The sequence below is a fragment of the Esox lucius genome, chromosome 12 (assembly GCF_011004845.1).
Source record: "Esox lucius isolate fEsoLuc1 chromosome 12, fEsoLuc1.pri, whole genome shotgun sequence".
NCBI lineage: Eukaryota > Metazoa > Chordata > Actinopteri > Esociformes > Esocidae > Esox > Esox lucius.
In genome coordinates this window covers 28,113,330-28,141,300 of record NC_047580.1, presented here as the reverse complement: position 1 = coordinate 28,141,300, position 27,971 = coordinate 28,113,330, and the positions used below count along the sequence as shown (strand labels likewise).

Here is a 27,971-nt window from a genome sequence, read left to right as displayed (position 1 = left end):
ATAGTTAATGGAAGGACTAATCATTTGTTGCATAATTTAATTAAATAATAAACATATTTCCATGTTAACTGTTTTAGCATTGTAATCTACTGCAGTGTTCCTATATGATAAATCCTGTTTCATAATTTGTAAACATGAATTGCCTCATGTTAGACTTTCCTTTAAATGCTTAATGTGTGTAATACATTAGTGACTACAACGACAGATTTTGCATAATGCTTTGTCTTCAAGTAAATGTAGATGAGTCATGGAAATGTTTGTGGCATAAAACAGAACTATTGCACTGGTGTGGATTTAGTTGAATGTTGCAATGTGTCAGACTTGTGTCAATTTCAACATGAAATGTGTATTTGTTTGGTCTATTTCAGATATTCAAAGAACCCAGAACTATCATAATCACATCCTATTTTTGATCACACCAAATGTTTTCTGTAATGTGGTGTATTCAAAGATGTGTCCGTTTGACATAATATTAACAATGACAACACAACAAATTATGTTTCTCAATAGGAGCTATGAAAGATACACTGATTTGCAATGGTTTATAGTTTCTCATGTTATCACAAAACTATCACAAAAATATATATATACATACACACAAATATTACCAGTAGTAATATACACTCACCTAAAGGATTATTTGGAACACCATATCAATACTGTGTTTGACCCCCTTTCGCCTTCAGAACTGCCATAATTCTATGTGGCATTGATTCAGGTGCTGAAAGCATTCTTTAGAAATGTTGGCCCATATTTATAGGATAGCATCTTGCAGTTGATGGAGATTTGTGGGATGCACATCCAGGGCACGAAGCTCCCGTTCCACCACATCCCAAAGATGCTCTATTGGGTTGAGATCTGGTGACTGTGGGGGCCATTTCAGTACAGTGAACTCATTGTCATGTTCAAAAAACCAATTTGAAATTATTAATTGAGCTTTGTGACATGGTGCATTATCCTGCTGGAAGTAGTCATCAGAGGATGGGTACATGGTGGTCATAAAGGGATGGACATGGTCAGAAACAATGCTCAGGTAGGCCATGGCATTTAAACGATGCCCGATTGGCACTAAGGGGCCTAAAGTGTGCCAAGAAAACATCCCCCACACCATTACACCACCACCACCAGCCTGCACAGTGGTAACAAGGCATGATGGATCCATGTTCTCATTCTGTTTACGCCAAATTCTGACTCTACCATCTGAATGTCTCAACAGAAATCGAGACTCATCAGACCAGGCAACATTCTTCCAGTCTTCAACTGTCCAATTTTGGTGAGCTCGTGCAAATTGTAGCCTATTTGTAGTGGGGATGAGTGGTACCCGGTGGGGTCTTCTGCTGTTGTAGCGTGTAGGTTGTGCGTGTTGTGGCTTCACAAATGCTTTGCTGCATACCTCGGTTGTAACGAGTGGTTATTTCAGTCAAAGTTGCTCTTCTATCAGTTTGAATCAGTCGGCCCATTCTCCTCTGACCTCTAGCATGAACAAGGCATTTTCGCCCACAGGACTGCCGCATACTGGATGTTTTTCCCTTTTCACACCATTCTTTGTAAACCCTAGAAATGGTTGTGCGTGAAAATCCCAGTAACAGAGCAGATTGTGAAATTCTCAGACCGGCCCGTCTGACACCAACAACCATGCCACGCTCAAAATTGCTTAAATCACCTTTCGTTCCCATTCTGACATTCAGTTTGGAATTCAGGAGATTGTCTTGACCAGGACCACACCCCTAAATGCATTGAAGCAACTGCCATGTGATTGGTCGATTAGATAATTGCATTAATGAGAAATTGAACAGGTGTTCCTAATAATCCTTTAGGTGAGTGTATGTTGGGACATATTTTCTTTCCTGTATGGCTTTGACTGCTACATAAGTGTTACAACACACATTTCCTACCAAACATTTAATGGCACCACACTTCTAAAGAGTATTTTTAGCCAGCAATTGCCAAACTGTTATCATTGGTTTAGGTTAGGTTTTGTGGAATCAACCGGTGTTATGGAATGGATAAGTCTTGTTGTTTATCGCTTTTTGTTCTTTCCCCAGACCAAGTGATCCCGCAAAGCTTCAGTCATGTTGAAAACGCTTTAGCCAATGTCTAAAATTGCAGTTTCTCACGAGACTTATTCTCACAGTCGAAGTGTGTCCTTTGGTGCCGAATGGCTTTGTCAGATGCTGAGTCGGACTTGTCGTTCTTTGTGGATGTGAATTTTAAGTACTGTTCAGCAGATGCAGACAGCAGCATCCATTGCAGATTCCATTGCACTATTTCTTAAAGTTTATTTTCTTTTTTTTCTTGTGACATCTCACAAGATCTCAGTAGACTGTGGTAGAAATTCACTGATTAGCCAATCAGCCAATACTAAACTAGTAATTGTCTGCTCCCCTATACAGTTCCCCTATACAATTCATTAAAACATCTGTTCAGTAAAACGAAAGACGCCACAAGAACTTCTTGTTAATACTGATGTTTATTTGTATTGGTTCTAATATAAACCAAGGGTTTTTACAAGCAAATATCTACATAAACATCAACCAATTTACCAATCATAATAGTGGGTGGATTAAGTAGACAGTGAAGATCATTCAATTATACAGCTTTAAATCCTTTTTCAGTTCTTTTCTCAGGCATGGTATAGTATGTCACAAACGTCTACATATGTGTTATAACAGTGCTATGACAAGTTTTGTCAGCTGTTCTTGTTTTTACAGGATTTCAACCATGTCAAAATGTTATTTGAACCCTGTCAAAAAACTGCTATTGTAAAAAGGGCCTTAATATATTGATTGATTTGATTGGTTTATGGAACATTTTGAAAAATTACTCTGTGACCACTAGATGTCGTCCTGTTCACAGAAATAAAGATTTAAACTGAGACTTACAGCAAAGCATATAACAACATTGTAAATACTGGATGACATGGTCAATATTAATTTAAAAAATATGAGTTAAATACATTTTGAATCACTGGTTAAACATAATATGCAAAAACCTTTAAAATGTGAAGCGTACGTACATTTATGTAATTATATTTACACATCTAGAGCAAGTCAAAAACAAAAATCAGGTGAAACATGGCAGAAGATGCTGCATCTGTCTAGATCTAGTGGATCTTATTTGGTTTAGCACAAGGACAGCTTTTTATGTAGCCACCACTATGAGCATAATGAGCACTAAATGTTTTTTTAAATTGGATTTATTAGATTATAATTATTGCATTTCTTTGTTTAGCTATCTCAGTAGTATTTGTGAAAAAATAGTGAAATATCAAATATATTTAATTAAAAAAAAAAAAATAGAAAAATCTGTGTCTGGCCCTGTCATGTTCAGATTAATGACATAGCATTACAGTATCATGTTTCTTATTGAGTTTATATTCACACAGTGAAGGATTGTTGAGGCCATTCAGGTTAACAGAGATCCATACAGATTGTATTTAGTGCCATGTTGTGTCTGACTGGTGCCTCAGAACTAAAAAAAGACTCATCTCTCCATAGCACAAGTTCCTTGTTGAGCTTTTCTCACAGTAACTTTGTTGGTTTAAACATTCCCTTAACATTCCTTTTGCATTGTGTCACGCAAGATGTAATCATGCCTTTTCACAGAAATCCACTACTGTTTACCTCAGTTAAAACATACATTGTACATTTCAGTAGTTCACTTTGTAAAACACAAATGTAACTTATATTCCATTGTAATACAAAGTGAGTTACTATAAGAATTTGCAAGGGTGCCAATACTTTTGGACACTCCTATAAGTACAGTATCTAGGGGAAATGTTTTAAATGTTCTCAGTATGTCTGGACCCTAATAATTATTCCCTAATACCTAATCAGAAAGATCTGACAGTGGAGTGTTCAGTGTGTGAGGTAATGTCTGAACCCCCGTTTCTCCTCCACACCTGCTCCCCCACCTGCCCCCCCCCCCACTTCCAGGTGAATGAGAGGGTCAATGTGAGGTCCAGGAAAGAGTCAGGTAAGAATCCTGAACGATTCATAAGTAGAAAGAGGTGCCAGTACACTTGGCAACGACTGTATTCAGTATGCTATACACATATAGTATGCTATACGCAGAACATTATATGACCATCACTGAAGTCAAGGGCATACGCTCAGCCATAAATATTGACATTGCATCACATGTAAGGAAGTGGTCACATAGATGAATGTGGTCCTTTCAGCGTATTTACATTATTTGTTCTCCAGTTATTTTTAGTAACCGTGACTAGAAATGGATGTTGTTGTTGTTGGTTTAGGTGTGTCTGAATGCATTACTCATGGCTATTTCAGCAGTTTGCCCCAGCTGGTATCTTTCCATAAACATGTTTTTTTGTTAAGGTATTATAAGAGACTGAAATTCTACCAATCTGTTTTCTGCATTGGACTTACTATATGGGCTGTTCCAGGTTGAGGTTTACTGTGGTCACCCTGGTGACTCAATACATTCTGGTTTAGAACAGGGTTGAATGTATACTTTGTTACATGCCTAGTCTATACAGGAAACTCATTTTTATTTACAAAAAGATCTGCAGTCAATCGCTGAATGATGGCTAATTTTGAATTCATGAATACAGTAACATTGACACAAATGGTCAACCTTGTAATAGCAGAAAACTCATAGCTTACATATAGGACAGTCAGTCACAGGCCTAAAATAGACATTTCCACCTAGGTCGCTGCTCAGTACAAAACGAGACTGATAGTTTAGCCTTTTTACCTTTGCAGCTAATTTGTCCGTCACTGGAGTTGTCCAGGTGGGTTGGTGAGTGGTTGTCTACAGGAGTTTCCTATTCAGCACATAGACAGACACGTTTTGCGTCCCAAATGGCATCCTATTTCCTATGTCATGTCCTACTTCAATCATGGTTCCTATAGGGCTCCGGTCTAAGGCAGTGCACCACGTAGACGATAGGTTGCCATTTGGAACAAAGCCAGACAGCGTGCAGCACCCCACCCTCCTGACGTCATTGGGTGACCTTCTGGCCAGGACAATGTCCTTATCGGACTGTGTGGTTGCTCCGGACTGTCTGTGACAGTCCTGTGGGATTTTCACACAACCACCTGGAATGCCTGGAATCTAGGTGTCATTTCCTGCCATAGCAAAACATCTAGGCTGCCAGAGACTATACCTTCATTCTGGAGACTCGAAGAGCTCTCTGTGTCTACATAGCTGGACTGTTGAAGCACATCTGGACCACAGCTGGAATTACAATGGACAAAGTATCTTCTTGCACATGAAAGGAGCGAGACATTTTTTGCTTTCATAAAAAAAAAAGCTTTTGTTTTGGAACATTACATTTTGTTTGCTCTTGTCTTGGTCCATCAGTTATTAGGAACTGTTTTAGTTGTGTCTTGACACCAGGCCAATTCAGGACAATGTAATTCACAATATACTGATTAAAGGTAAATGTGTGTCATTTGCAGAAAGCCTAGCAGTTAGAGCTTCTGACCAGAAGTAGAAAGCTTGGTTAATCGAATCCCCAAGATGGCAAGGTGAGAAAAACAACAGTTGATCTGTCTTGAAATTGTTCCTGTGTGTCACTCGGGATGGGAATATCTTCCAAAAGACTTAAATGTACATTTCTGTGTAGTCTGTGACTGTCAGCATGAAAATGACTGGGATTGCATAGATGGACCCTCTGCCCACCCTTTGTAATATAATAGAGTATGAGAAATTCAAATTGTCTGTCTGGCTGGTGAGCGTTACTGCTCTGCCAAAATGATTATACACCCCCTTGTGAGTTACTTCCCTATGTGGTTGAAAGCCAAATGCATTCTTTGACCTCCACCTTATCTTCTGGTGCTAAGTTAATGAACGTTTTAGCTTGGCAGAAAGATACAAGAAGAAGTTTCATGTCATTCATTATATTGACCATGTATCTGTACCAGAAAGATAGCTGATTTGTAGTGGATACTTCTCAGTTGTGAAAGAACACATAGTTTCACTTTGGAAGAATTTACTGTAAACCCTGGGAGAAAAACATTTTTCACATCTTTCATTGTGCTTTTTTCTTACATGGAGGAAGGAATGTTCAAGAGGTAAGACTTGTTTTTAAGTGAGTCAGAAATACTCAGCCAGTGAGTTGAGTTTAGCTGGCAGTAAGACTGCAATCTCAGGCATTATTTTTTGCAATGACTTTTACATGAGTAATGAGTAAATCACAACATCAATCTTTGAAGATTGGGAACAGAACTGTAGCCACACTGCATAATTAACTCATATTTACATAGGGAAGTTAGATCACTTGTGCTATTTTGGAACTCATTTTACCTCAAATACTCCTACACATATTTGCACTTGCACACACACACACACACACACACTTACTCACATAAACAAACACTCTTTCCTAAAACTGAGGAACTTGACTTAGGGCGGGCAATCCTGTTACAGACAATAATAAGTCAGGTTACAAACAGACAATGAAGTTAATTAACCATAATACAGAGTGGATAAAGTGTACAGTAAAGATCAATCAATGAACCAATCATATACAGAGTGGGTTAAGTGTACAGTAAAGATCAATCAATGAACCAATCATATACAGAGTGGGTTAAGTGTACAGTAAAGATCAATCAATGAACCAATCATATACAGAGTGGGTTAAGTGTACAGTAAAGATCAATCAATGAATCAATCATGTACAAAGTGGGTTAAGTGTACAGTAAAGATCAATCAATGAATCAATCATATACAGAGTGGGTTAAGTGTACAGTAAAGATCAATCAATGAACCAATCATATACAGAGTGGGTTAAGTGTACAGTAAAGATCAATCAATGAACCAATCATATACAGTGGGTTAAGTCCCTTGTCTCACCGTGTTATGGTGTGACATCATATGTTCTCTCTCCACATACCTGCAAAGCTAGCTACAATGAGGCAGACTGGGGCCCTTTTATGCTCCCTACAAGGCTTTTTTGGAAACAGGTTGGCAAGGGAGATGGCGGAGCTGCTTCATCTGGTTCCCGTGAGGGGTCTTTGGTTCCCGATGCCGATCCAGGAGTGGACGCGTCCACACAACAGTATATTCCTCAAGTTTAACAGATTCATTCGGATCTCTTCAGTGGTCTTTTCACCGGGGGAACACATATTGTTGCAGACGAGCCTGTGACATTGTTTTCACTATTCAATATCATGGTTAATTTAAGTGGTGAGAACACACGTGCCTTGAGGATAAATGTCTTGTTGACTAACTCTTAACCTCTCACTTAAAATGTTATTCCTGTATGTCTGGTTATTAAAAGTATAGACAAACATACCCCACCCCCACACTTGCCCTGAGTGGTCGGGGGCGATGTTTCTTACTCATCTTGAAACTACAAGTACATTTGGCAGTCTTGACAGTTCTAACATGGCACTGCTCGGAAACTAGGCTGTTGTTTTTAACACCTTTGTGCCAAAACCTCAGACACCAATTACAGAGTGGACCTGGAATCGTGTGTTTGTCTGTGTGTCAGATGCTGGCTCAGATGGAGAAATTGGGTGTACTATTTGCGATTGTTGCTGGCCACAGCTTGTTGACTTTCTGTAACATTCAGATCACAACAATTGAGTGTCACCGAAACCCAGTAACCCTAAATCTGGCCGACCCGAAATCTCTTGGTTTGCTGATAACAGAACTATGTGACATGAGAAACCTATGAGTTACAGTAGAGTGGACAGGTCATTACTGCCTTCTGAAGGTCTCTTTCGTTGTGAGGAAAATACATCTACATATAGTGTTAAGTTTGAACATTACCTTCTATTTAATACCCTTTCAAAAGGATTATTTAATACTGGAACAACCTTTTCTTGACCATATCTTAGCCTTTCTATCTCCTTAAAAAGATTTGGTACAGTAGTTTACATTTAATTTACATACACCTTTACTTTATTCTGTTACATTTACTTTGATTAAAAGTGAAATCCCAAATATTTTTTCACCTAGTGGATGTTAGCTAAATAGTAAATTCTTTAAACGTTTGCATACAAAAGCAGTAAAAATTTATCACTCATAACAAAAGTATTAATATTTATAATAATTGAGAAATAGTTTCAACAACAATTCTCTGCACTATTCATTGCTTGTTTTCTAATTTCAACAGACATTATTGAATTGAGTGATAATTTAGCAACCAGAAAATAACTGGGCCATCTGAAATTACTTGTTTGACAAGAGATGATTGTGTACAAATGAAGCCGAAGGAAGAGAAGGTGATTGCCCCTTTTCCATTTGCCGAAGTTAGGTGGGCAGATTTTGTATGCACACAAAATATTTCTGGTAAGGAAATGTTGCGATATACTATAATTGTAGTATAAATGTATACACTGATTAGCCAAAACATTATGACCACCTGTCTAATATGCTGTTGGTCCGCCAAAACATCACCGATCTGCAGAGGCATGTACTCCATAGGACCTCTGAAGGTGTCCTGTGGTATGAAGTTGTCCTCTGAAGGTCTCCTGTGGTATGAAGTTGTCCTCTGAAGGTCTCCTGTGGTATGAAGTTGTCCTCTGAAGGTCTCCTGTGGTATGAAGTCTTCCTCTGAAGGTCTCCTGTGGTATGAAGTTGTCCTCTGAAGGTGTCCTGTGGTATGAAATTGTCCTCTGAAGGTGTTCGGTGGTATGAAATTGTCCTCTGAAGGTGTCCTGTGGTATGAAGTTGTTCTCTGAAGGTGTCCTGTGGTATGAAGTTGTCCTCTGAAGGTGTCCTGTGGTATGAAGTCGTCCTGTGGTATCAGCTGCCGTGGCTCGAACATGTTGGTCCAGAACATCCCAAAGATCCGGGGAATTTGGAGGCCAGGGCAACGCCTTGAACTATTCATAATGTTCCTCAAACCATTCCCGAACCATGTGTGCAGTGTGGCAGAGCATATTATCCTGCTGAAAGAGGCTACTGACATCAGGGAATACCGTTGCCATGAAGGGGTGCACCTGGTCTGCAACAATGTTTAGGTGGGTGGCACGTGTCAAATCGCCAGCTACATGAATGCACAGACGCAGGGTTTCCCAGCAGAACATTGCCCAGAGCATAACTTTTGACGTTGGTACAGGGGTCATCATACTAGTTGGTGGCTACTCAGCCCCATACTCAGCAGGGTGCAATGCACTGTGTCGGGACACATTCCTCCCATAACCATCATTAAAATGTTCTGTGACTTGTGCCACTGTAGACATTCTGTTGGTTCGGACCAGTTGGGACGGCGTTCGTTGCCCTCGCGCATCGATGAGTCTTGGGGGGGGGGCCGATAACCCTGTGGCTGGTTTGTGGTTTGTCCCTCCTCGGACCACTATAGGTAGGGATTCACCACGGCTGACCAGGAGAACCTCACAAGCCTGGCTGTTTCAGAGATGCTCTGACCCAGTCGTCTGGCTATAGCAATTTGTCTCTTGTCTCATAATCACTCAGACAAGGGCGAAAATATGGTATCAAGTTTGGAGGGGACAATTACATAAAATATTCTCAAGAGCAATTTTTGAGGGGGACACCAAAAGTAGTGCTGTAATACTGTTTTAGTTTGATTGCTACTGTAACTCTGCAATTCCGCTATTGTGTGCGAACACTACCCTACAAAACAAATGTACTGGATTAGCCTCACGTTTGCTACGTGTATTGAGCGCCTTTTAGACGGTAGACACGAACACTGTCACCATGCCAGCTAAGGAACACTACAAACACTGCACAGCAAGCGTCCCTCATTCACAGCTGTAAAACCTGGTTGATGTTACTGTAGCTTACTAGCAAACATTAGCTACCCACTAATAACGAGTGATCTGTAATTCAAAGCAAAGAAAATGAAGGCTGGTGACGGTTAGTTATGTTTTTTGTTGTATTGAGTGGTAGAAGTAAAGAAATGTCTAACATATCCTGTATTTGACCTACTTACTGAATGTCAACCACCAACGACAGACTGTCAGATTCCCACACACGTACTTGTACCTGCACTGCTGACCGCTGGTGGACAATGGATCAAACCATTGTGAGGCAAAAGGTGGGGGTGTCATTCAGCACAAGTGCTTTCATTGCGTCTTATTACTATTATTGAAAGTACATAGTTATGTTTACATGTATATATTTGGGGAGGGACAAATAGTTTCCCCCAGGATGGGTGGGTCATGTCCCCCCTCTCCCCCCTGGGATTTCCACCAATGCACTCAGGTCTTTCCTCTTGCCCATTTCACCTGCATCCAATATGTTGACTACAATAACAGATTGTTCACTTACCATCTAATCCAGTGGCTCCCAACCTTTTTCAGTTACTGTACCCCCAAAAAGAATTTGCACTGCTTGGAGTACCCCTGAAGTACCCCCTCATGTTCATTTCACTAGTAAGTCTATGGTGTCATGAGTGTTTTCAAGTACCCCCTGTGGAAAGGCCAAGTACCCCCAGGGGTCCTAGTACCCCTGGTTGGGAACCACTGATCCAATCTACCCAGACCTTGACATGTACCCTTTTTAGGAGATGATCAACGTTATTTCTTCACCTGTGAGTGATCGTAATGTTTTGGCACATCAGTGTATACATTATGGATGTTCTGAAAAAATTAAAATGCCTCTTTAATGTTCTTTTTCTAAATTTATGTGACCCAAAATATTACCATGTCTTTCAACTTCAGTTCATCTGGGTTTAAATCGACATGGTAGAGATTGGATGTTTACCCAGAATGTCTTTCATGTTTCATGCCCTGTTCTTCATTGTTTATCTCCTTTGATTAATCAAAAAATATGTGAGCAATACTCAACAATATCTGCTCAATTTGAATACAAAAGACCAGTTGTCTTTTGCACTGAACCAAGTGTCTTTCAAATGTCGAATATGCATTGAGAAACATATCACAAACAGAACACTATTTCCTTTGAAATGAACTAGTTTCAACCAGGGCCCATATAGCTCTGTTTAATAGAAGGACACTAGCTAGCAACTAAGGTACAATTTGGGAAGTATTATGTACACTGTAGGCTGCAGTAAGACGATTGCCTTGCTTATTGCCTAGGGTCATTCCAGAGCATGTATTTCTTGGACAGTATGAAAAGTAAATAATAAGGTGTTGAGAAGCAAGTTTTGAGTGAACTGGAGGTGACTTCTGGTCTGCTGTAACTGGCTAATGACATTGCTACCATTCAACCTGCATTCTTTCCTCTGTCTCGTTTTATATTTAAACTGTTTTCTGACTTCTCTTTTCACTTCATTTCCCAGTAAGTGTTCTTCTTTGTTCCTTAAGGGTCCAGGTATCGTTTGTTCATTCGTTTGTTCATTTACTTTGGACAACAAAATAATGAGTAAATTACTCCTTTTTTCATTTATTCAGAAAAACCAAAAAACAAATTTTTAAGTTCATTTTTTGTTTCCTCGTTCCTGCATGAAAGTCAGAAAAGTCACCTGATATTTAGATTTTCCCCTGTAGGTGGTGCTAAATTGGGAATGCCTGTCATTAGCTAAATACACAGGCTACACATTCATTGTTTTTCAAATTAAGAGTACCTTAATTTGCAGGTGGTGCAAATTAAAAAAAATCAAACTGGATCCTAATTCCAAAATGTATTAAATATTTTCTTCATCAATCTACACAAAGTACCCCACAAGGACAAAGCAAAAACATGTTTTTGGAGAGTTCTGCAAATAAAATAATAAAATTCCCAGAAATATTACATAAGAATTCAGATCAATTCACTCAGCACTTTGTATCTATGACAGTGATTACAGCCTCAAGTGGATATGTCTTGGATAAGATGCTACAAGGTTGGTACACTTGTATAGGGGGAGTTTCTCCCATTCTCCTCTGGAGATCCTCTGAAACTCTGTCAAGTTGGTTGGAGAACATTACCACAGGGTCATTTTTGGTCTATCCGGAGATTTGGATCTGGCTGGATATTCACAGACTGAACAAGACACCACACCCTCATTTTCTTTTGCTGTGTGCTTAGGGTTGTTGTCCTGTTGAAAGGTAAATCAGTCTGAGGTCCAGAGCACTCTGAAGCAGGTTTTAATAATGGATGTGTCTGTTCATTGCCCTCAATCTTGACTAGTCTTTCTGTCCCTGCCACTGAAAAATATCCCCACAGTATTATGCTGCCACCACCATGCTTCATCGTAGGGATGGTATCAGCCAAGTGATGAATGTGAGGCTTGACATTAGGGCTTGGAATTCAGGACAAAGAGTTCAATCTTGGTTCCATCAGACAAGAGAATATTGATGCTACCCAGACCAGAGAATCTTGGATTTAATTGATATTCTGCAATGACCGAGTCAATCACCTAATCTCTAACCGAACGAGCATGCGAAGGCAGAAAGACCCACGAACAAACAACAACTGAATAAAGCGGCTTTAGAGACCTGGCAAAGCATCACAAAGGAGTAAACCCAGTGTTTGGTGATGTCCATGCGTTCCAGACTTCAAGCAGTTATTGCCTGCTAAGGATTCTCAACAAAGTATTAAAAATGAAACAAGGGGACTGTTTATGAAAGATGGTTGCACTTCCTTAATGTTTCAACACCCTCACTGTGTCATTAGGAGTATGGACACCTGTTTGTTTCTATTCACCTCATTTGAGTTCCTCATCACGGACCTTTTTTAAGCTCTTCCTTCTGTTGTGCAGCTTGTCAGTCATTGCTTTGGATTCCAAAACGTTTTATAACGTTGTTTAGTTTGTGTCTACTTTTAGTTTTGTTGCATCTTAGTGGTTTTTATTAAGTCCTCTGTTCATCCTGCACGGGTAACCTGCCTCCTACAAGCAACGTGACAAAATGTTGCAGTATAACCTTTAGATCAGCCTAGCCTTAACAGGTAAAATGTATTTCCTCTGAATATCAGACACCACGCCATGTGTATCCTGTTTACATGAAATATTCAATGGTTGCCACTTGTACAGTGGTACTGTATGTGCTTCTAGATGTAGGGCTTTCCTGTTGGTTAGGTGCTCTGGTGTACGTGCTCTTCTGCTTATGAACAGGAAATAAATTTTCACAGGTCTCAATTGTTCAGTGACTCTTCGACACCAATTGTCAGAGAATAAGTCCAATAAATGAAAGCATAGTAAACTCGTTGCAGTATCTTTTATAATCTTTACATCAAGCTCTGAGAAGAACTAAGGAGGCAGCTAGGAATATTTTGTATGTTATTTACATTATTCTCATCAAGATACCATTTCTTTGGAAAGAGAGGTCTGTTAAAATTTTTATACTTTTTTAGAGAAGAGAAAATGAAGACAAACTCTTCCTGTAAAAGAATTAACATGGACATTACCCACACATTATTACCTGTAGTGTATATATCAGTATTTATCATCGGCCTTGTTGCTAACTGCTGGGGTATAAAATCATTGATTGCAAACTGGAAGAAATTAGGAAATATCAATGTTTTTATTCTAAACCTTGGAGTTGCAGATATTTTATATTTGGTCACACTTCCGTTTCTAGTGGCATATTACTCAGCAGGTAGTCGTTGGGTCTTTGGACAAGTCTTCTGCAAGATGACTAGATTCTGCTTCAATTTGAACTTGTATGGCAGTATTGGTTTCCTGACATGTATTAGTGTATACAGGTATTTAAGTATTGTTCATCCACTGAGAGTGATGGGGAGGATAAATGCTGGCCACACTACAGTCATTGCTGCTCTAGTTTGGATTTTAGTCTGCGCTGAAAGTGTTCCTGATATGTTCTATGAAAAAAACAGGTCCAACGCTACAGAAAAATGCTTTGACACCACATCCAACTCCTATTACAAGGATTATCTAAACTACAGTTTTGCCTGGACAATATCTGGATTCTGCCTCCCTCTGCTCATCATATTGGGTTGCTATGGACATGTGGCCGTGGTTCTCTATTCCAAAAAAAACAACATCGACCAAGTGATGAAACAGCGATGCCTACGACTGGTCTTCATTGTGACTTTACTCTTCTCCGTCTGCTACACACCGTACCACATATTAAAGAATCTAAACCTGATTACTCGTATTTGGAAAAGGGAAGGCATGTGCCGGGATTGGTTTGCCACCGTCTACGTTGCTCATCAAGTCAGTCGAGCCCTTGTGTGTCTAAATAGTGCCATCAACCCACTGATTTACTTCCATTCCAACAAGGAAGTTACCATGCAGATCGCAAGGCTTTGGGAACGAACACAACAATTTGGTCTTCAGATGTTAAGCCATAGACCTTCATCAGCATTATGAATTCAGCATAGCAATCACAAGGCAATATTCAAGTGGATTTCTTTGCGTACTTGAGAGTCATTTTCTTTTTTCATTCCAGTCATTCACTATTTCTGCCATGTTGTACAATTGAGTTAAAGTATAGTCTGTGGCATTTTGTGTGTACAGTGTAACTTCTTATAAATATCAATGTATCTTAAAGATGCAAGGGTGGGGTGGGTGGCTGCCCAGAGAAGTCAAATGCAGTCTGGAGACATGCAGCTCTGGAAAACCCGCTCCAAACCTTCCTTTGGGTGCAGTGGTCTCTTAATTTGTTCCAGAGCTGTATGTTATAGTGAGGGCACATGGTAAAATTGTATGGCCTCATTTGGGGGACCACATGGAGATGTATATGAGAAAGCGGTAAAATCATTATTTTGTGTTTCCAGGGCAACACCATTTCCTGTGAACCTTTTGTTTCCTTTCTGTTAAGTTTGCTGTGAAGCATAAATAGCATGCCTTTTAAAGCAAAACAGAAGTGAAATTCTGTGTTGATAATTCAACAGAACCACACCTCCTTAATGAATTTTTTTCAGATGTACTCAAACTTACTGACTGTACGGTAACCAAATGTAACAAGTGTTAGCATCAAACTAGATAACAACTAACTTGCTTGACAATCTAGTTATTGTTATGCAATGTGTGGTTTAGATTTCTAATTTGTATTGCCTATTCTGACTGTGGCATGACCGTAATCACCGAGCAAACAGTTTTTGTAAACTTTTCACAGGCTACTGGTGCCAGGCCATGAGATTTCTAGGTGTAAGCTTAGGAGCTAACGCCATGGGACTTGTGCTTCGGAGTTCCCAATTGTATACCCTGTCCTGCTCTTGATATGCAGGCATGTCCTAGGATAGTGGTGCCGAAAAGACATTCATGGGTACCGTACTAGCTTGTTTAGAAGAATGATGGCCAACACTTCTTTTCAGGTTAAAGTCATTAATTTAAAAAATAGTCATCATAATACGATTTGAATGACAAACCTGAAAGAATACATTCATGGTGCACATGGCCGTGTTTTTCTTAAATGCTTTCACTAGTTCATTGCTTGCTTTAGTTTAGGATTTTGTTTATGCATTACATTTGACTCCGTATTACATTTCATCCTATGCCATGTAACAGAAGACTGATAAACTCTATTTTCCAAAGTGTCAGTTTTTTCCAGACCACATAAAGTCTCTTACTTACTTACTCACTCACTCACTCACTCACTGACTGAGTGGGTGAGTAACTGCATGACTGACTGCCCCTTGTTAAATTGTGTAGTGGTTAAAGACGCGGGATACAGAACATCTATCTCGATTGAGATACATGTGTGCTTGTCTATTGCGCAATATCCTGGGCTCAGATAACACATGCATTATCAGCGCAAAACTTTTGCTGTATTGTGTTTGTGTATTACATTTATGTTTAATGTAGGCTCCTACTTCATAAATTTAAAGACAAACGAGTTTGTCATTTCACTCATTTTATAGGATGCATATTAAAATGCTATTTAACGTAAAAGGTGATGCCTTGTCTGTACCTCTATAGATATATGTGTGTACCTCATATCTATATAGGCTATATATCCAATTGGTTGCCTATCTTCTTCCTCAGCTGTTTCCTGCTCGTACCTCTTGAATTTCACAAGCTCAAAAGCAGAGGTAAAAGGTAATCAAGACAGCTGATTATATTTATCTATATAACTCTGGAAAAAATTAAGAGACCACTGCACCTTTTTCTATCCTCTCCAAAAAAGTATGTTGGAGGTCTGAAAACAATGCAAACAATGCATATTTTTTGTGGTTATTTTGACCAGTTGTTATTTTCTAGAAATAAATACTCTAAATGACAATATTTTTCTTTGGAATTTGGGAGTAATGTTGTCAGTTTTTTATAGAATAAAACAAAACTGTTCATTTTACTCAAACACATACCTATGAATTGTAAAACCAGAGAAACTGATAATTTTGCAGTAGTCTCTTAATTTTTTATGAGACCAAATATGGCAAATGTGCAGCTCTGGGGTCTCATGGTTAAAGACACAACACTTCACTTGGGCGACCTTGAGAGGGCAACAATGATCAACACTTTCTATAGTTGGCTGAACAAGGCTTGCCTGGTTTCAGTTTTTTGGTATGGGTTTATAAAAAAAGATAGAGTCGAATGAATGTTGCCCAAAGAATAGCGCATTCTTATAAATGGGAAGAAAAATGTAATATGACACACTGGCTCCCACTACAATGCATCTGTATGGTTCCAAAGCACACAAGCTGGTGGCCCACAGGATCATCCAGGTCCATCCAGGTCCATCCAGGTCCATCCAGGCCCATCCAGGTCCATCCAGGTCCATCCAGGTCCATCCAGGTCCATCCAGGTCCATCCAGATCCATCCATACCGATGTAGCTGTTTGGAACAAACTCTTGATTTATTAATCTCTTTTAAAAACATCTCTTGAACATGTTTAAATGTAATGGTTAGGAATCTTTCAATGACGAATGAATGTGAAATATCCATACTTTTACAGAACGCTTCACCCACTCCATCCAGACATTTCTACTCTCTGCTATGTTAAATCTGTGAACTTCAAAGTGACAGCCTCTTTTTCAGGCATTTTCCGCTGCTTTGCTGTGGTTGCTGGGCAGTGTTTCATAGCTATACTGTCTCTCCCCTGCAGTATGGCTGCATCCAAACACTATTCCCAAAGCCCTACAGAATGGACAGTGTTCAGAAATAGTGCCCCAACGAACAGGGTGCCATTTAAGACACGTCCTTCGTTTCCTTACGTTCTCTGGGGATGGAGGGACAGTGTTTACTTGACCTGACTTCACTGTGTGTCCCTGTTTGAGTTCCTTGGGAGCGGGAACCATTCAGACTCATTCTCTCTGGGGGAGGTCATGGTCATCCTAGGTCACGGCCCCACGTCAGACAAGCCGCTCCAGTACCATGGTAACCAGTGAACAAATGGGGTTGGAGTTCTATTTAATTGCTGAAGAATTCATTTAGAATTGTGTTAATTCTAAGCTTGATTCTAACCATGTACAGCACAATAGAAGCATTTAGCACATGCTTTTATCCAGAGCAATTTACAGTGATGTATGCCTCTACCTTACTCCTTTAATTTGCCTGAATTGCCCATTTAGAATGCCATTTAGAATTGCTATTGGTACCCGCACAACTGTTTCTCCCACTTGTAAAGTACTTGTAACAAATTTATTTCCCCCTCTATTTGCCTCAATTACACATTTAGTATTGCCATTTGTACTGCATTTGCCTTCATTGCACATCTATACATTTCACTTGTAATATACATATACTTAAACTTGTAAATGTTCTGCCATCTACTATTTTCACTTCTGGTTAGATGCTAAGTGCATTTCGTTGTACTGTACTTGTGCTTGTTCAATGACAACAACGTTAAATCTAATGTGATGTACTGGCCTCCCACAGCGATCAGTGAAAGCGCCATGCTTATCTGAAACCGTAAGGTAAAGCAAGATGAAAAGGCATGTAAATGGCAAAAATGTGTGGTGGCTGTTAGACATCCTGTTGACTACTAGAGGGTGAACGTGATTTTCTTTTCCCCCTCAGCTAGTATTCATCTGCATGAAGTTAGCTGCACAACTAGAGAGAGAGAGGGAGAGGGAGAGAGAGAGGGAGAGAAAATGGGCAACAGTAAGAATGTGAAACATTTCTGCTCCTGCTCCAGCAACTGTTCACATGGCGGTCAGCTCTGTGACATCACAGCAAATACTTTATAAATCTCTGCCGTACAGACGAATGAGCAGTTAGCAAACAGCAAGCAGCACTGGTAGCTAGCTAGCACCACCTCCATCAACACCATCACACTTAGAGTTTAGACAGACACAGCAGTTCATTCAAGCTACAGACGTTCCAAATGGACATTTCAAGAACACTCAGTGACAATGTGCTAACCTTGATATTGCTGTTCTGTATGGGTGTACTACAGGTAAGCCCAGACTGCTCTTCTACCTTTGGTCTTTGGATGAATCTGGAGGTGCAATTTACAATACCTGTGGCTTACACCTGATCCTTAGAATGTGGATGGCCTGTGGAGATTGATTCCAGTATGTTTTACAATGTTTCAGGTTGCTGTTATTGAGCCAAGTGATTTGGATGGATTGATCACTTGGACACAACAGAAATAGTTACTTTTTATACTGAGGTTTTTACTATTCATAACCTACCATACTGCCACATTTTTATATGTAAGACGAAGCATATTTATTTTCAGTTTGAACATGAAAAATAAGCAACTCCTAGCATGTTTTACCAGTGTGTACACAGAGGACCTTCATTATTATTTTTGTCATAAATGATAATGATGAAAATCAACACATTTTCATGAACAATGAATATTGTTGAAGTTGTTGGTGTACTGCAGAGCTACTGCATTTAATATTTTGAGATTATAAAACATTTGTTGCAATACTAAAGAGTTCAGGAGGGGATAACTTTGCTCCACCAGTAAATAATTGAGGCCAGTATGTTGAAGGACTGCAGGTTATGGGTTGGCTCCATTAAACGCATGTAATTGAAAACAGGAATATATTGACTACACAGTGCTGGACACAGTGTTCCCCCCAAAAAAGTATTCTACCCGATACCAACATGCTCACAAGAGAACGTTTAATGTCAGAACATAACAGCAGCATTTCCACACTACAAAGAAGCATTTCCACACTGACAGCAGCATTTCCACACTACATTATAGCCATGTCCATTATATAACGGTTAAAATGGACATGGCTATAATGGAGATAACAACAAAAACAAAACTTCTCTTGCAATAACCTCAGCCTGCTATAAACTGTAACCTCTGACCCCCAACCCCCCCCTCCGGTGTTACCCTAGGCATGGTGCCAGCTGTGCCCTGGCTCATGCCAGTGCCCCAGCTCAGAACCTGTGTGCCCAGCCGGAGTCCCACTGGTCCTGGACGGCTGCGGATGTTGCCAGGTGTGTGCCCGCCAACAGGGGGAGTCCTGCAATGACCTGTATGTGTGCGACCACCAGAGGGCACTGCAGTGCGACGACAGCGCCAGCTTCCCCGGTGAGCCCGGAGAGTGTGTCGGTGAGTGCCGTCCTCTTGTCCTGACGCTTGATTGCGACAGTAGCGAACAGCGATGGAGGGTGGACGCAGGGACTGAGAGTCCTGTCGGGTCTTTGTGATAAGGCAATGTGCTTGTTTTTTCGGGTGTAACACCGCAGGACCCAGGCCCGGCACTGGGCCACCCTTTTCTAACCGGAGCCTGCCCAAGTCAGACTTGGAGCACTTTGTAGACGAAAGGAAAGCAACACCATCTCCTCAGGCTGAACAACAAGCCTCTGCCCATGACAGAAAGCATGAGGCATTTTTGTTAATTAGAGAGGATTTGTTTTGTAAGGCCTGTTCAGCCACAAAGGGGGCCTTCAGTTTCACTACCTCTGATGACTACCCATTGAGAATGATAGATGGCAGAGACTTACACACACAAACTGGAAAATAGCCTTGGTTTTTTCAGACTCTTTAGGACTGGGCTGCATCCCAAATGGCTCTTTATTCCCTACTGAGTGTCCTGCTTTTGAACAGAACCCTGTTCCAAATTGGGCCTCAGCCTAGTTTATCATAACAAAACCTCTCTCTCACGCACACCAGAAACACATACACACATTCAAACTAATTGACACACTGTTGAACGTGTCGGCTAAAGCAGACACCCTAAGCGTTTGAGCCCTGGTCTGTTCTTTGCCCACCCGTCCAGCTCAGGAAGACATGGGCTGTAAGCTGAACGGGGTTTCCTACCTCGACGGCCAGGTGTTCCAGATTTCCTGCGCCGCACAGTGTCGTTGTCACGGGGGAGGGGTGAGCTGCGTGCCCCTGTGCCCCGAGGATGTCCGCCTGCCAAGCCCGGACTGCCCACACCCACAGCGGGTACAGCTGCCAGGAAAGTGCTGCAAGGAGTGGGTGTGCGAGAACATGGACAATACCGTAATTCAGGATGCCATCACAGGTAACCTCAGTCTCAGATACCGGTCACACGCTAGCCTGATTTGTTGGCGCTGTATAGACAACTGTACAATGTGGCGGTAGATATTGGCTGCACTGTACAAATATTACACTGTACAAATAGGCTAGACATCGTTGGTTTTCACACAGGTTATTTTTTTGGTTTTAGATATACAGCTCAGCACGTAGATGTATAAGGGATTGTTCACAAACACTAGGATAACACGAACGCTTTGCTTCCCACTCTTATGTAGTCTGTCACTGACATTCATAGTCAGAGGAATTTTATTCAGGGATCTTTTGCATTTTATTTCGGTAGGTCCGGCCAAATAAAAAGACACAATGGCCAAATATAACCACAGCATTTCATTGGAAAAGTCTAGCCAGATGAAAAAAAATAAAAAAGATCAAAATAACAAGACCTTTTCCAGCACATCATGTTTCCTAGTGTACTTCCCAAATTGCGCTCTGTTTCCTATGTAGTGATAGTAAAGGTCTAGCAAAAAGTAGAGCACTAGGGACTAGGATGTTTGGGACACACATCTAGTTTCATAACAAGACCCATGGCTAAGTCATGCAAGAATTAAACACAAGAAACCCAAGAAGTCTGACATGAAAATAGTCCAAAAAGAGGGTTAGGAAAATAAAACCACTCTTAGGAAAAAAGACGTCTGGAATTTCTGATGCTGTCACCCATTTCAGCTAAGTCAATGTCAATGGAAGATGTTGTTGGAAACGTTCTCTGTTCAAAGCCTAGAACATTTTTCCTCAGTGCGTTAGAGAAACAACACAAAATAATGACTCGTCACTATGATTTGATGGAGGGGTGCAATGTACAATTGAGGAGTCAAAAGTACAGTCCATGACCTTTTGTTGTGTACACTGTAACTTATCCTTGTGCTTTTTAACCAAAGAAGCCATGGCAGATACGTTTGCTTGGTTCTGAATGAGCACCGAAGGCACAACTTGTAGCAATACTGTCCCCCCACTTAATATACTTACAGTACCCAATTTTTCCATGTCCCATGTGTTCTCTGGTCTTCTGCCCCCCCAAGCCTCCAGGTCTGAAAGGTTATGGCCGGACGGTTCTGGTTCCCAGCAGAAACCACACTCTAACTGTATAGACCACAGTACAGAGTGGAGTGTCTGCTCCCAGACCTGCGGTGCTGGGGTCTCGACGCGGGTCTCCAACAGGAACCCGGCCTGCCGGCTGGAGATGCAGAGCCGTCTTTGCAAGGTCCGGCCCTGTCAGGCAGTCCAGCCACGCAGGAACCCCGCGGTGAGTCCCCCCCTACCCACCCGTACCCGAATCCGCACGGCCTCCAGGGCGTCCGGGGCGTCAACATGCTACGTTAAACAGGAGTAACGCGTAAGCTTCATGTATGTGCTAAAATGTGCCCCCCTCTCTCACCTAGACTCCACAGTATTGAATGTCCGACTAAGAATGTGGCCTGTGTACGTTGTGCCACGGGTTGTACATTTTGTGGTCGCATTTCAATCCTAATCTAATGAGAGACGCGTGAACGTCAGCGGCGACTGACTCATCCCTGCTAAAGCCGCAGGTCCGTGTGTGTGTTTCTTGCAGTGGGGCCGGCAATGTGAGCCCAGCTACAGGTCCGCGGTGCCGGTGAGAATGGTCCACCAGGGCTGCTTCAGCACACGGGCCTACCGGCCCCGGTACTGCGGACAGTGCACCGACGACCGCTGCTGCGCCCCCCACTGGACCACCACGGCCGCTGTGGCCTTCCGGTGCCCCACGGGCCGGGTCCTGCTGCGGGCCGTCATGATGATCCGGTCCTGTGTCTGTCACCGAAACTGCCCCTTCTCGGCTCCAGGCCTGAACGCTGCCGGGCCCCATCTGGGCCCCTCGCGCAGGGCCAGGGGCTAGACGTCCATTCAGACCCCATCCTGCGTTGCTCCTCACCTCAGTTTTTAAGGCGGTGAAAGAACCTTCGGCTCTTGCCGGGAGATCTCCACGTTTACTACTATCAGTTATTGTAGAGGTCTATAGCCCCATATCACATCCATGCACTGAACCCCCCCCCCCCCCCCGGCTCAATTCAATCAAACCTGCGCCGCAGTATTTACGTAGTTGATTGTACTAAGGAGTACTTGCCTCATAAACGTGTCTCTTGTGTACTGTATAACAACCTACAACTAATATCAGACTGTCTCTCCACCTCACAGACATGCTGTCAATTTTAAGAGGAGCTTGTTTGCGGGCACAGAAGTGATAGTGTGAGGATACTGCGTAAACATTGCCATGGCGTGTTTGAATGAATTCCAGCTTAAGACCTGATTACCTAGGACCCCAATGTCTACTACTTAATGTCCCAAAGTAAACTACTTAGAATATGTGTCAAACAATTCCATTGGTTACTTCTAAAAGGTGTACTAGTGTGAATATCAGAACAGAGTCTATCTCACAGCTGATTTGAGCAGGTGTAGCCTATACTTCATTAGGTCGATGGGGGATGGGAAATTATCTTCCGGGTGTTTAACTGTGACTGAGTCGGGGGGAATAAAGCCTTGACATGACTGGATAAGCACTGTCTGCACTAAGAACTCCATTCCACTTCATCGCTTCTCATTGGGTGATCTCATGAGGAAGGGAGTTTGTCAGGAGACCTTACGTTCGTTACAGGTACTGCAGCTATCCTGGTCACGGATCTGTTGTTTTCTGCTAGATCATCATTGTCAGGCTAAACATTCACCATGACAATTTCAGTAGAATTCTGTGACACACAATGCATTTATTTTTGACTAATTGACAGACATCTCTATGTGACACCTGACTAGAGTCTTCTGTTGCTTTCTTGACCCCTTCTGTGGCCCCAGAGTTTTTGAGGACCAGGTGACCAACTCAGTTCATTAGTTTAATGTTATTACTTACTGTATATGTGTTTCAAAGAATGACACCAACCTTTGAGTTGATAGATACTGTATCTTGTCAAGCCAATAGCATTTGCTATATCTGTTTGTTGTTCGTAAATGTGAAAAGTTTTGTGTTCTTAAATGAAATTGCACTTGTTTTTTTGTATGTTGCTGTAAATGTTAACTATTTTTATGCTTGTTAAGACGTTGTACTGAACAAGTGTCCAGCAGTTTTTCGCATTTATTCACTCTTTTACAGTCACTATACAGTCAGCTTTTTAATGTAAAGCTTGAGTTTACTTGTATATTATATTATTCTTACATTATTTTGCTACATTGAGGTCTTTTTAGAATCTGTGTGGTAACTTTCCTATAAAACTTGTAACTTATATAGTTTTGATACAATTTGTGTCTTGATATTTTAGAGTTTTCAAGATTCGTCATGCAATGACTTCCCTCCCCACAGTCATTCAGTGTGTACAACATGACATCTAGTGGCTTCTACTGGACTCAAGTAGTTACATAACATTGTAAAGGGGTAACATTACAGTATTACAACACAGAATAAAGGTAGACAAGGTAAGATAAACATCATATTGTAGAGCAGCCAATTATTCCAAACAAGTCTATAGCCTACAATTCCAACTTATTAAGCCAACTGCCAAATTCATTTTAGGTATCATTTTAGCGGCGTGAGTATGTCTTTTATAATTTATCCTGGGGTCGCAGGCAGCATTAGCCACATATTCTATTTCTCTACTTCGGATAAGTGGAATCTTTCTAGAAGCGTTCCTCCAGAGAGTAAAACAGAGTCCGGAGAGTCTCTGCACAGTCACCCAAGTCCATGGAAGGACATGTGTTGGACTTTCAAGAACATTCACAAAAGTGGGAAAGAGAAGGGAGGGCGTTTACCAGTCACCCACATCCACAAACAGACACAGATAGTTTTCCAGGTTGATTAGAGTAGGCAGAACATCTACCATTGAGAACACTGAGGGCCTGTATTGGCAGGCTGGCTAGTTAACGTTTGTAATTTGCACCAAATTTGCATTGGTGGAATCAACCTTCCTTATGGTTTAATTTCCTTGCTGTTTAATTTGTTTAAAAATGCTACTAATTCACGTTATGTATATTTTTGCTTTATATATTTCTTTCCAATGTAGAGGTCGTGCGCCATGTCACAAGAATCTCCTTGTTCAGGAGGACACTGTGTGTTACTTGGTGCATTTTACAGACCTCTACATGCTTAGTGTATCAGATACTTGGTCTCCCCACTGTATATAACCTAGCCATGTATTACAGCAGGATTATTGAACTCCCAATGAGGACCGAAGCCTACTGGTTCTCTGTTCCACCTCATAATTAGTTGCACCCACCTGGTGTCCCAGGTCTGAATAAGTCCCTGATTAGAGGGTTGCAATGAAAACATGGAGTGGATCTGGCTTCGAGTTCATCACCCCTGTCCTACGAGGTCCAGACCCTGCTGGTTTTCCATTCTGCATACCTCATCATTATTTGCATTCACCTGTTGACTAGGGCCTATAAAAAGCATCTGATAAGAGGGTTGAAAGGAAAAATCGGAGTTGAACTGTCCTCGAGATTCAAAGTATGTGGTTTTTCTAGTGACAACACGCTTGTTAGTGGTCAGGTATGCCTGGTCATCTGCATACGGAGAAACAGGAAACAACAGTAGTTATCTGAACTTGTGTGTGTGTGTGTGTGATGATTCACTTCCCAAGAGATGATATGTGGCAACCTTAATGTGTTTTTCTGAGAACCGGATAATCAAGGAACTTCTTCATTCATCCTAAAGTAAATATATTTTTTCTTCATTACACATTTTATTATCATCAATATAGAACATCTTTGGAAGAGAGAACTGTTTGTAATCATATACATTTTTGAAGAGAGAGAAAATGAAGGCAAACTCTTCCTGTGACCAAATTAACAAGAACATTACACAGAACTTGTTACCCTCAGTGTACATTTTAGTGTTTATCATCGGCCTTGCTGCTAACTGCTGGGGCATATACTCTATGTTTGCAAACTGGAGGAAATTAGGACACATCTACATGTTTGTTCTAAACCTTGGAGTTGCAGACATTTTGTATTTGGTCACACTTCCATTTCTAGTGGCATATTATGGAGCAGAGAATCATTGGGTCTTTGGACAAGTCTCCTGCAAGATGATAAGATTCTGCTTCAATTTGAACTTGTATGGCAGTATTGGTTTCCTGACATGTATTAGTGCATACAGGTATTTAAGTATTGTTCATTCACTGAGAGTGATGGGGAGGATAAATGCTGGCCACACTAAAGTCATCACTGCTCTAGTTTGGATTTTAGTCTGCGCTCAAAGTGTTCCTGATATGTTCTATGAAAAAACCAGGTCCAATGCTACGGAAAAATGCTTTGACACCACATCCAACTCCTATTTGAAGGATTATCTAAACTACAGTTTTGCCTGGACAATATCTGGATTCTGCCTCCCGCTGCTCATCATATTGGGTTGCTATGGACATGTGGCTGTTGTTCTCTATTCCAAAACCAACATTAACCAAGTGATAAAACAGCGATGCCTAAGACTGGTCTTCATTGTGACTTTACTCTTCTCCGTCTGCTACACACCGTACCACATATTAAAGAATCTAAACCTGATTACTCGTATTTGGAAAAGTGAAGGCACGTGCCGGGATTGGTTTGCCACCGTCTACATTGCTCAACAAGTCAGCAGAGCCCTTGTGAGTCTAAATAGTGCCATCAACCCACTGATTTACTTCCATGGCAATGAGGATGTTTTCAGGATCCCCAGGCTTTGTGACCGAGCACAGCATTACGCTCCTCAGACATTCGGACATCCCAGCAAGCAAGAAGCGGCAACACCTTTACAAATTCAGCAGAGCAATCACCACGCGGTAGTTGAGTAGACTTGTTCGCACGCTTTAGAGTCATTCTGTTTCCTAATCACCAACGTCCAGCTGTATTTGCGTTATCTATTTCTGTGAATTGTTGATGGTTTGATCTGTTGCCTTTTTTTTTTTTTTCTGTAACCTCTCCAAGCTATAGTGCAGGAGCTGTATCGTGATATGACAATGGGAAACCCACATTTCCCTGTTTAAGGCAATCTGCATGCATTTTTGTTAAAGGTTAATCATTATATCTAATAAACGCGAAGATGTTGTAAGCATATGTTTTTGGGTGGCTGCACACAGGAAGTGAAAGCAGTCAGACCACCTTGGTTAGATCACAAACGCAGCAATGGTAATGGCTGCATTTGGAGAGCCCCCTGAAAATAAGTAGTTAGAGAATGTGACAACAATTGCCACAATAAGCTTCCCCTTTTGTTCCCTTCGATTTTCTATGTTTGACGTGGTTTTAAAATTGAATGTTTTTTGAAAGTCACACGGATGAACAGTGAAGGAAATGTATATCAAGAACTGAAATGTGTATTAATGATTAACTGGATTGTGATGAACAGAAACATGCTTTAAAAAAACGATCTTCTAAATCTAAGCAGCTCCACCCACATTAGTCATTGGGTTGATATTCACATGTTCACGTGAATGGGAAATGATCAGAGTTTTCTGAAGAACTGCGCAACGCCATTGACATGTACCATAATCGTGTGGGGATCTGCAGTATTCATTACCACAAGGTTTAAACAGCAGATGCATGATAACTGTACATACGTTTACACACAAAGCTGTTAAAAAAACATTGCATGCTTAAATTTCAGAATGTTTGAGAATTTTATTTTATATTTCATGACTTGATAGCATGGAATAAAATGTAATAGAAATATTGTTTTTATATAAAATCACCACTCTGTTCTTGCTTGTATCACTTTGATTATTTATTCCATCTTTTGTATCGGCCCCAAGGCCTTTGTCAGCTTTTTAAGTCTTCTGCTTTCTCGAAGCTCTGACAGAAAAGCGGTGACGAAGGCCTAGGAGGCCAGCAGTGGTGCTAAGACATCCCCATCATGATAAACATACTCCAGTATGTCATCATAAGAGCCCCTCTATGTCTCATAACAAACTCCAGCCACAAGATGGTGCTGTCAAGAGGTTCTACAGGCCGGTCTCAGTGCAGCCATGATCATCTTCTCATATTCTCTCTATAGGGCTTCCTTTCATCCAGACTGTCCCCCAGAGCCTGTGTCAGGGATTCTAACGCTATCAACTCCATAACCTCGGCTCCTCCTTTGGCCTTCATACGCACCATGTTATCACACTGGTCACGCGGGAGGTCGTTCTGCTTGGCTGTAGTTGCCTAGAGACAAAGGCTTCTCTCCTAGGTGCCTCCACAACACACTGGAACCCCCCCCACTTAGATTACATTCATCATGGTGTGTCTTTGGAAATGAAGTCCACCCGCCATCGGCCTCACATAATCTCCCCATATAATGGGCACCATGTCCAGCATACTAGGGCCCAAACAGTGGTAACACACAGCCTGGTAAGGAGGGTTGGAGACAAAACAATGCACGTTGTAGCTAACACGGTGGTAGGATATATTTTTCGGTCATTGCTTGAAGTTCACATGATCCATGTTATGGGAGAACAGTTGTGGAATATACACTCACCTAAAGGATTATTAGGAACACCTGTTCAATTTCTCATTAATGCAATTATCTAATCAACCAATCACATGGTAGTTGCTTCAATGCATTTAGGGGTGTGGTCCTGGTCTGAACTCCAAACTGAATGTCAGAATGGGAAAGAAAGGTGATTTAAGCAATTTTGAGCGTGGCATGGTTGTTGGTGCCAGACGGGCCGGTCTGAGTATTTCACAATCTGCTCAGTTACTGGGATTTTCACGCAAAACCATTTCAAGGGTTTACAAAGAATGGTGTGAAAATGGAAAAACATCCAGTATGCGGCAGTCCTGTGGGCGAAAATGCCTTGTTGATGCTAGAGGTCAGAGGAGAATGGGCC

At 41.2% G+C, this 27,971-nt stretch overlaps 3 protein-coding genes across 4 annotated transcripts; all 3 read left to right on the top strand.

The window, feature by feature from the left end:
• Positions 1–12,877: 12,877 nt before the first annotated feature.
• On the top strand, positions 12,878–14,285 carry LOC105013588 (P2Y purinoceptor 1-like). Its single transcript, XM_010875194.3, has one exon. The coding sequence runs from the start codon at positions 13,097–13,099 to the stop codon at positions 14,150–14,152; it is 1,056 nt and encodes a 351-aa protein (XP_010873496.1). The 5' UTR covers positions 12,878–13,096; the 3' UTR covers positions 14,153–14,285.
• Positions 14,286–17,586: 3,301 nt separating this feature from the next.
• On the top strand, positions 17,587–24,150 carry ccn5 (cellular communication network factor 5). Of its 2 annotated transcripts, none has more exons than XM_020051714.3 (5): positions 17,587–18,123; positions 19,029–19,245; positions 19,921–20,164; positions 21,216–21,439; positions 21,746–24,150. In XM_020051714.3, the coding sequence occupies exons 2-5, from the start codon at positions 19,162–19,164 to the stop codon at positions 22,046–22,048; spliced, it is 855 nt and encodes a 284-aa protein (XP_019907273.1). In that variant the 5' UTR covers positions 17,587–18,123; positions 19,029–19,161; the 3' UTR covers positions 22,049–24,150. The 2 variants fall into 2 exon arrangements, with proteins under 2 accessions (XP_019907273.1, XP_010873495.1); XM_010875193.4 differs by having other exon boundaries at positions 17,588–18,123; positions 19,916–20,164; positions 21,746–24,149.
• A 55-nt stretch (positions 24,151–24,205) lies between these two features.
• Positions 24,206–26,835, top strand: LOC105013644 (P2Y purinoceptor 1-like). Its single transcript, XM_010875299.4, has one exon. The coding sequence runs from the start codon at positions 24,951–24,953 to the stop codon at positions 25,959–25,961; it is 1,011 nt and encodes a 336-aa protein (XP_010873601.1). The 5' UTR covers positions 24,206–24,950; the 3' UTR covers positions 25,962–26,835.
• The last annotated feature ends 1,136 nt before the right edge of the window (positions 26,836–27,971 follow it).

Bases quoted from the DNA above. Each gene is read 5' to 3' on its own strand.
- LOC105013588 (XM_010875194.3), top strand. From the start codon at position 13,097: ATGTTATTTACATTATTCTCATCAAGATACCATTTCTTTGGAAAGAGA.
- ccn5 (XM_010875193.4), top strand. From the start codon at position 18,052: ATGGACATTTCAAGAACACTCAGTGACAATGTGCTAACCTTGATATTG. The intron at 18,124-19,028 runs GTAAGCCCAGAC...GTGTTACCCTAG, and splicing joins TCTGTATGGGTGTACTACAG to GCATGGTGCCAGCTGTGCCC. The intron at 20,165-21,215 runs GTAACCTCAGTC...TGCCCCCCCAAG, and splicing joins AATTCAGGATGCCATCACAG to CCTCCAGGTCTGAAAGGTTA.
- LOC105013644 (XM_010875299.4), top strand. From the start codon at position 24,951: ATGAAGGCAAACTCTTCCTGTGACCAAATTAACAAGAACATTACACAG.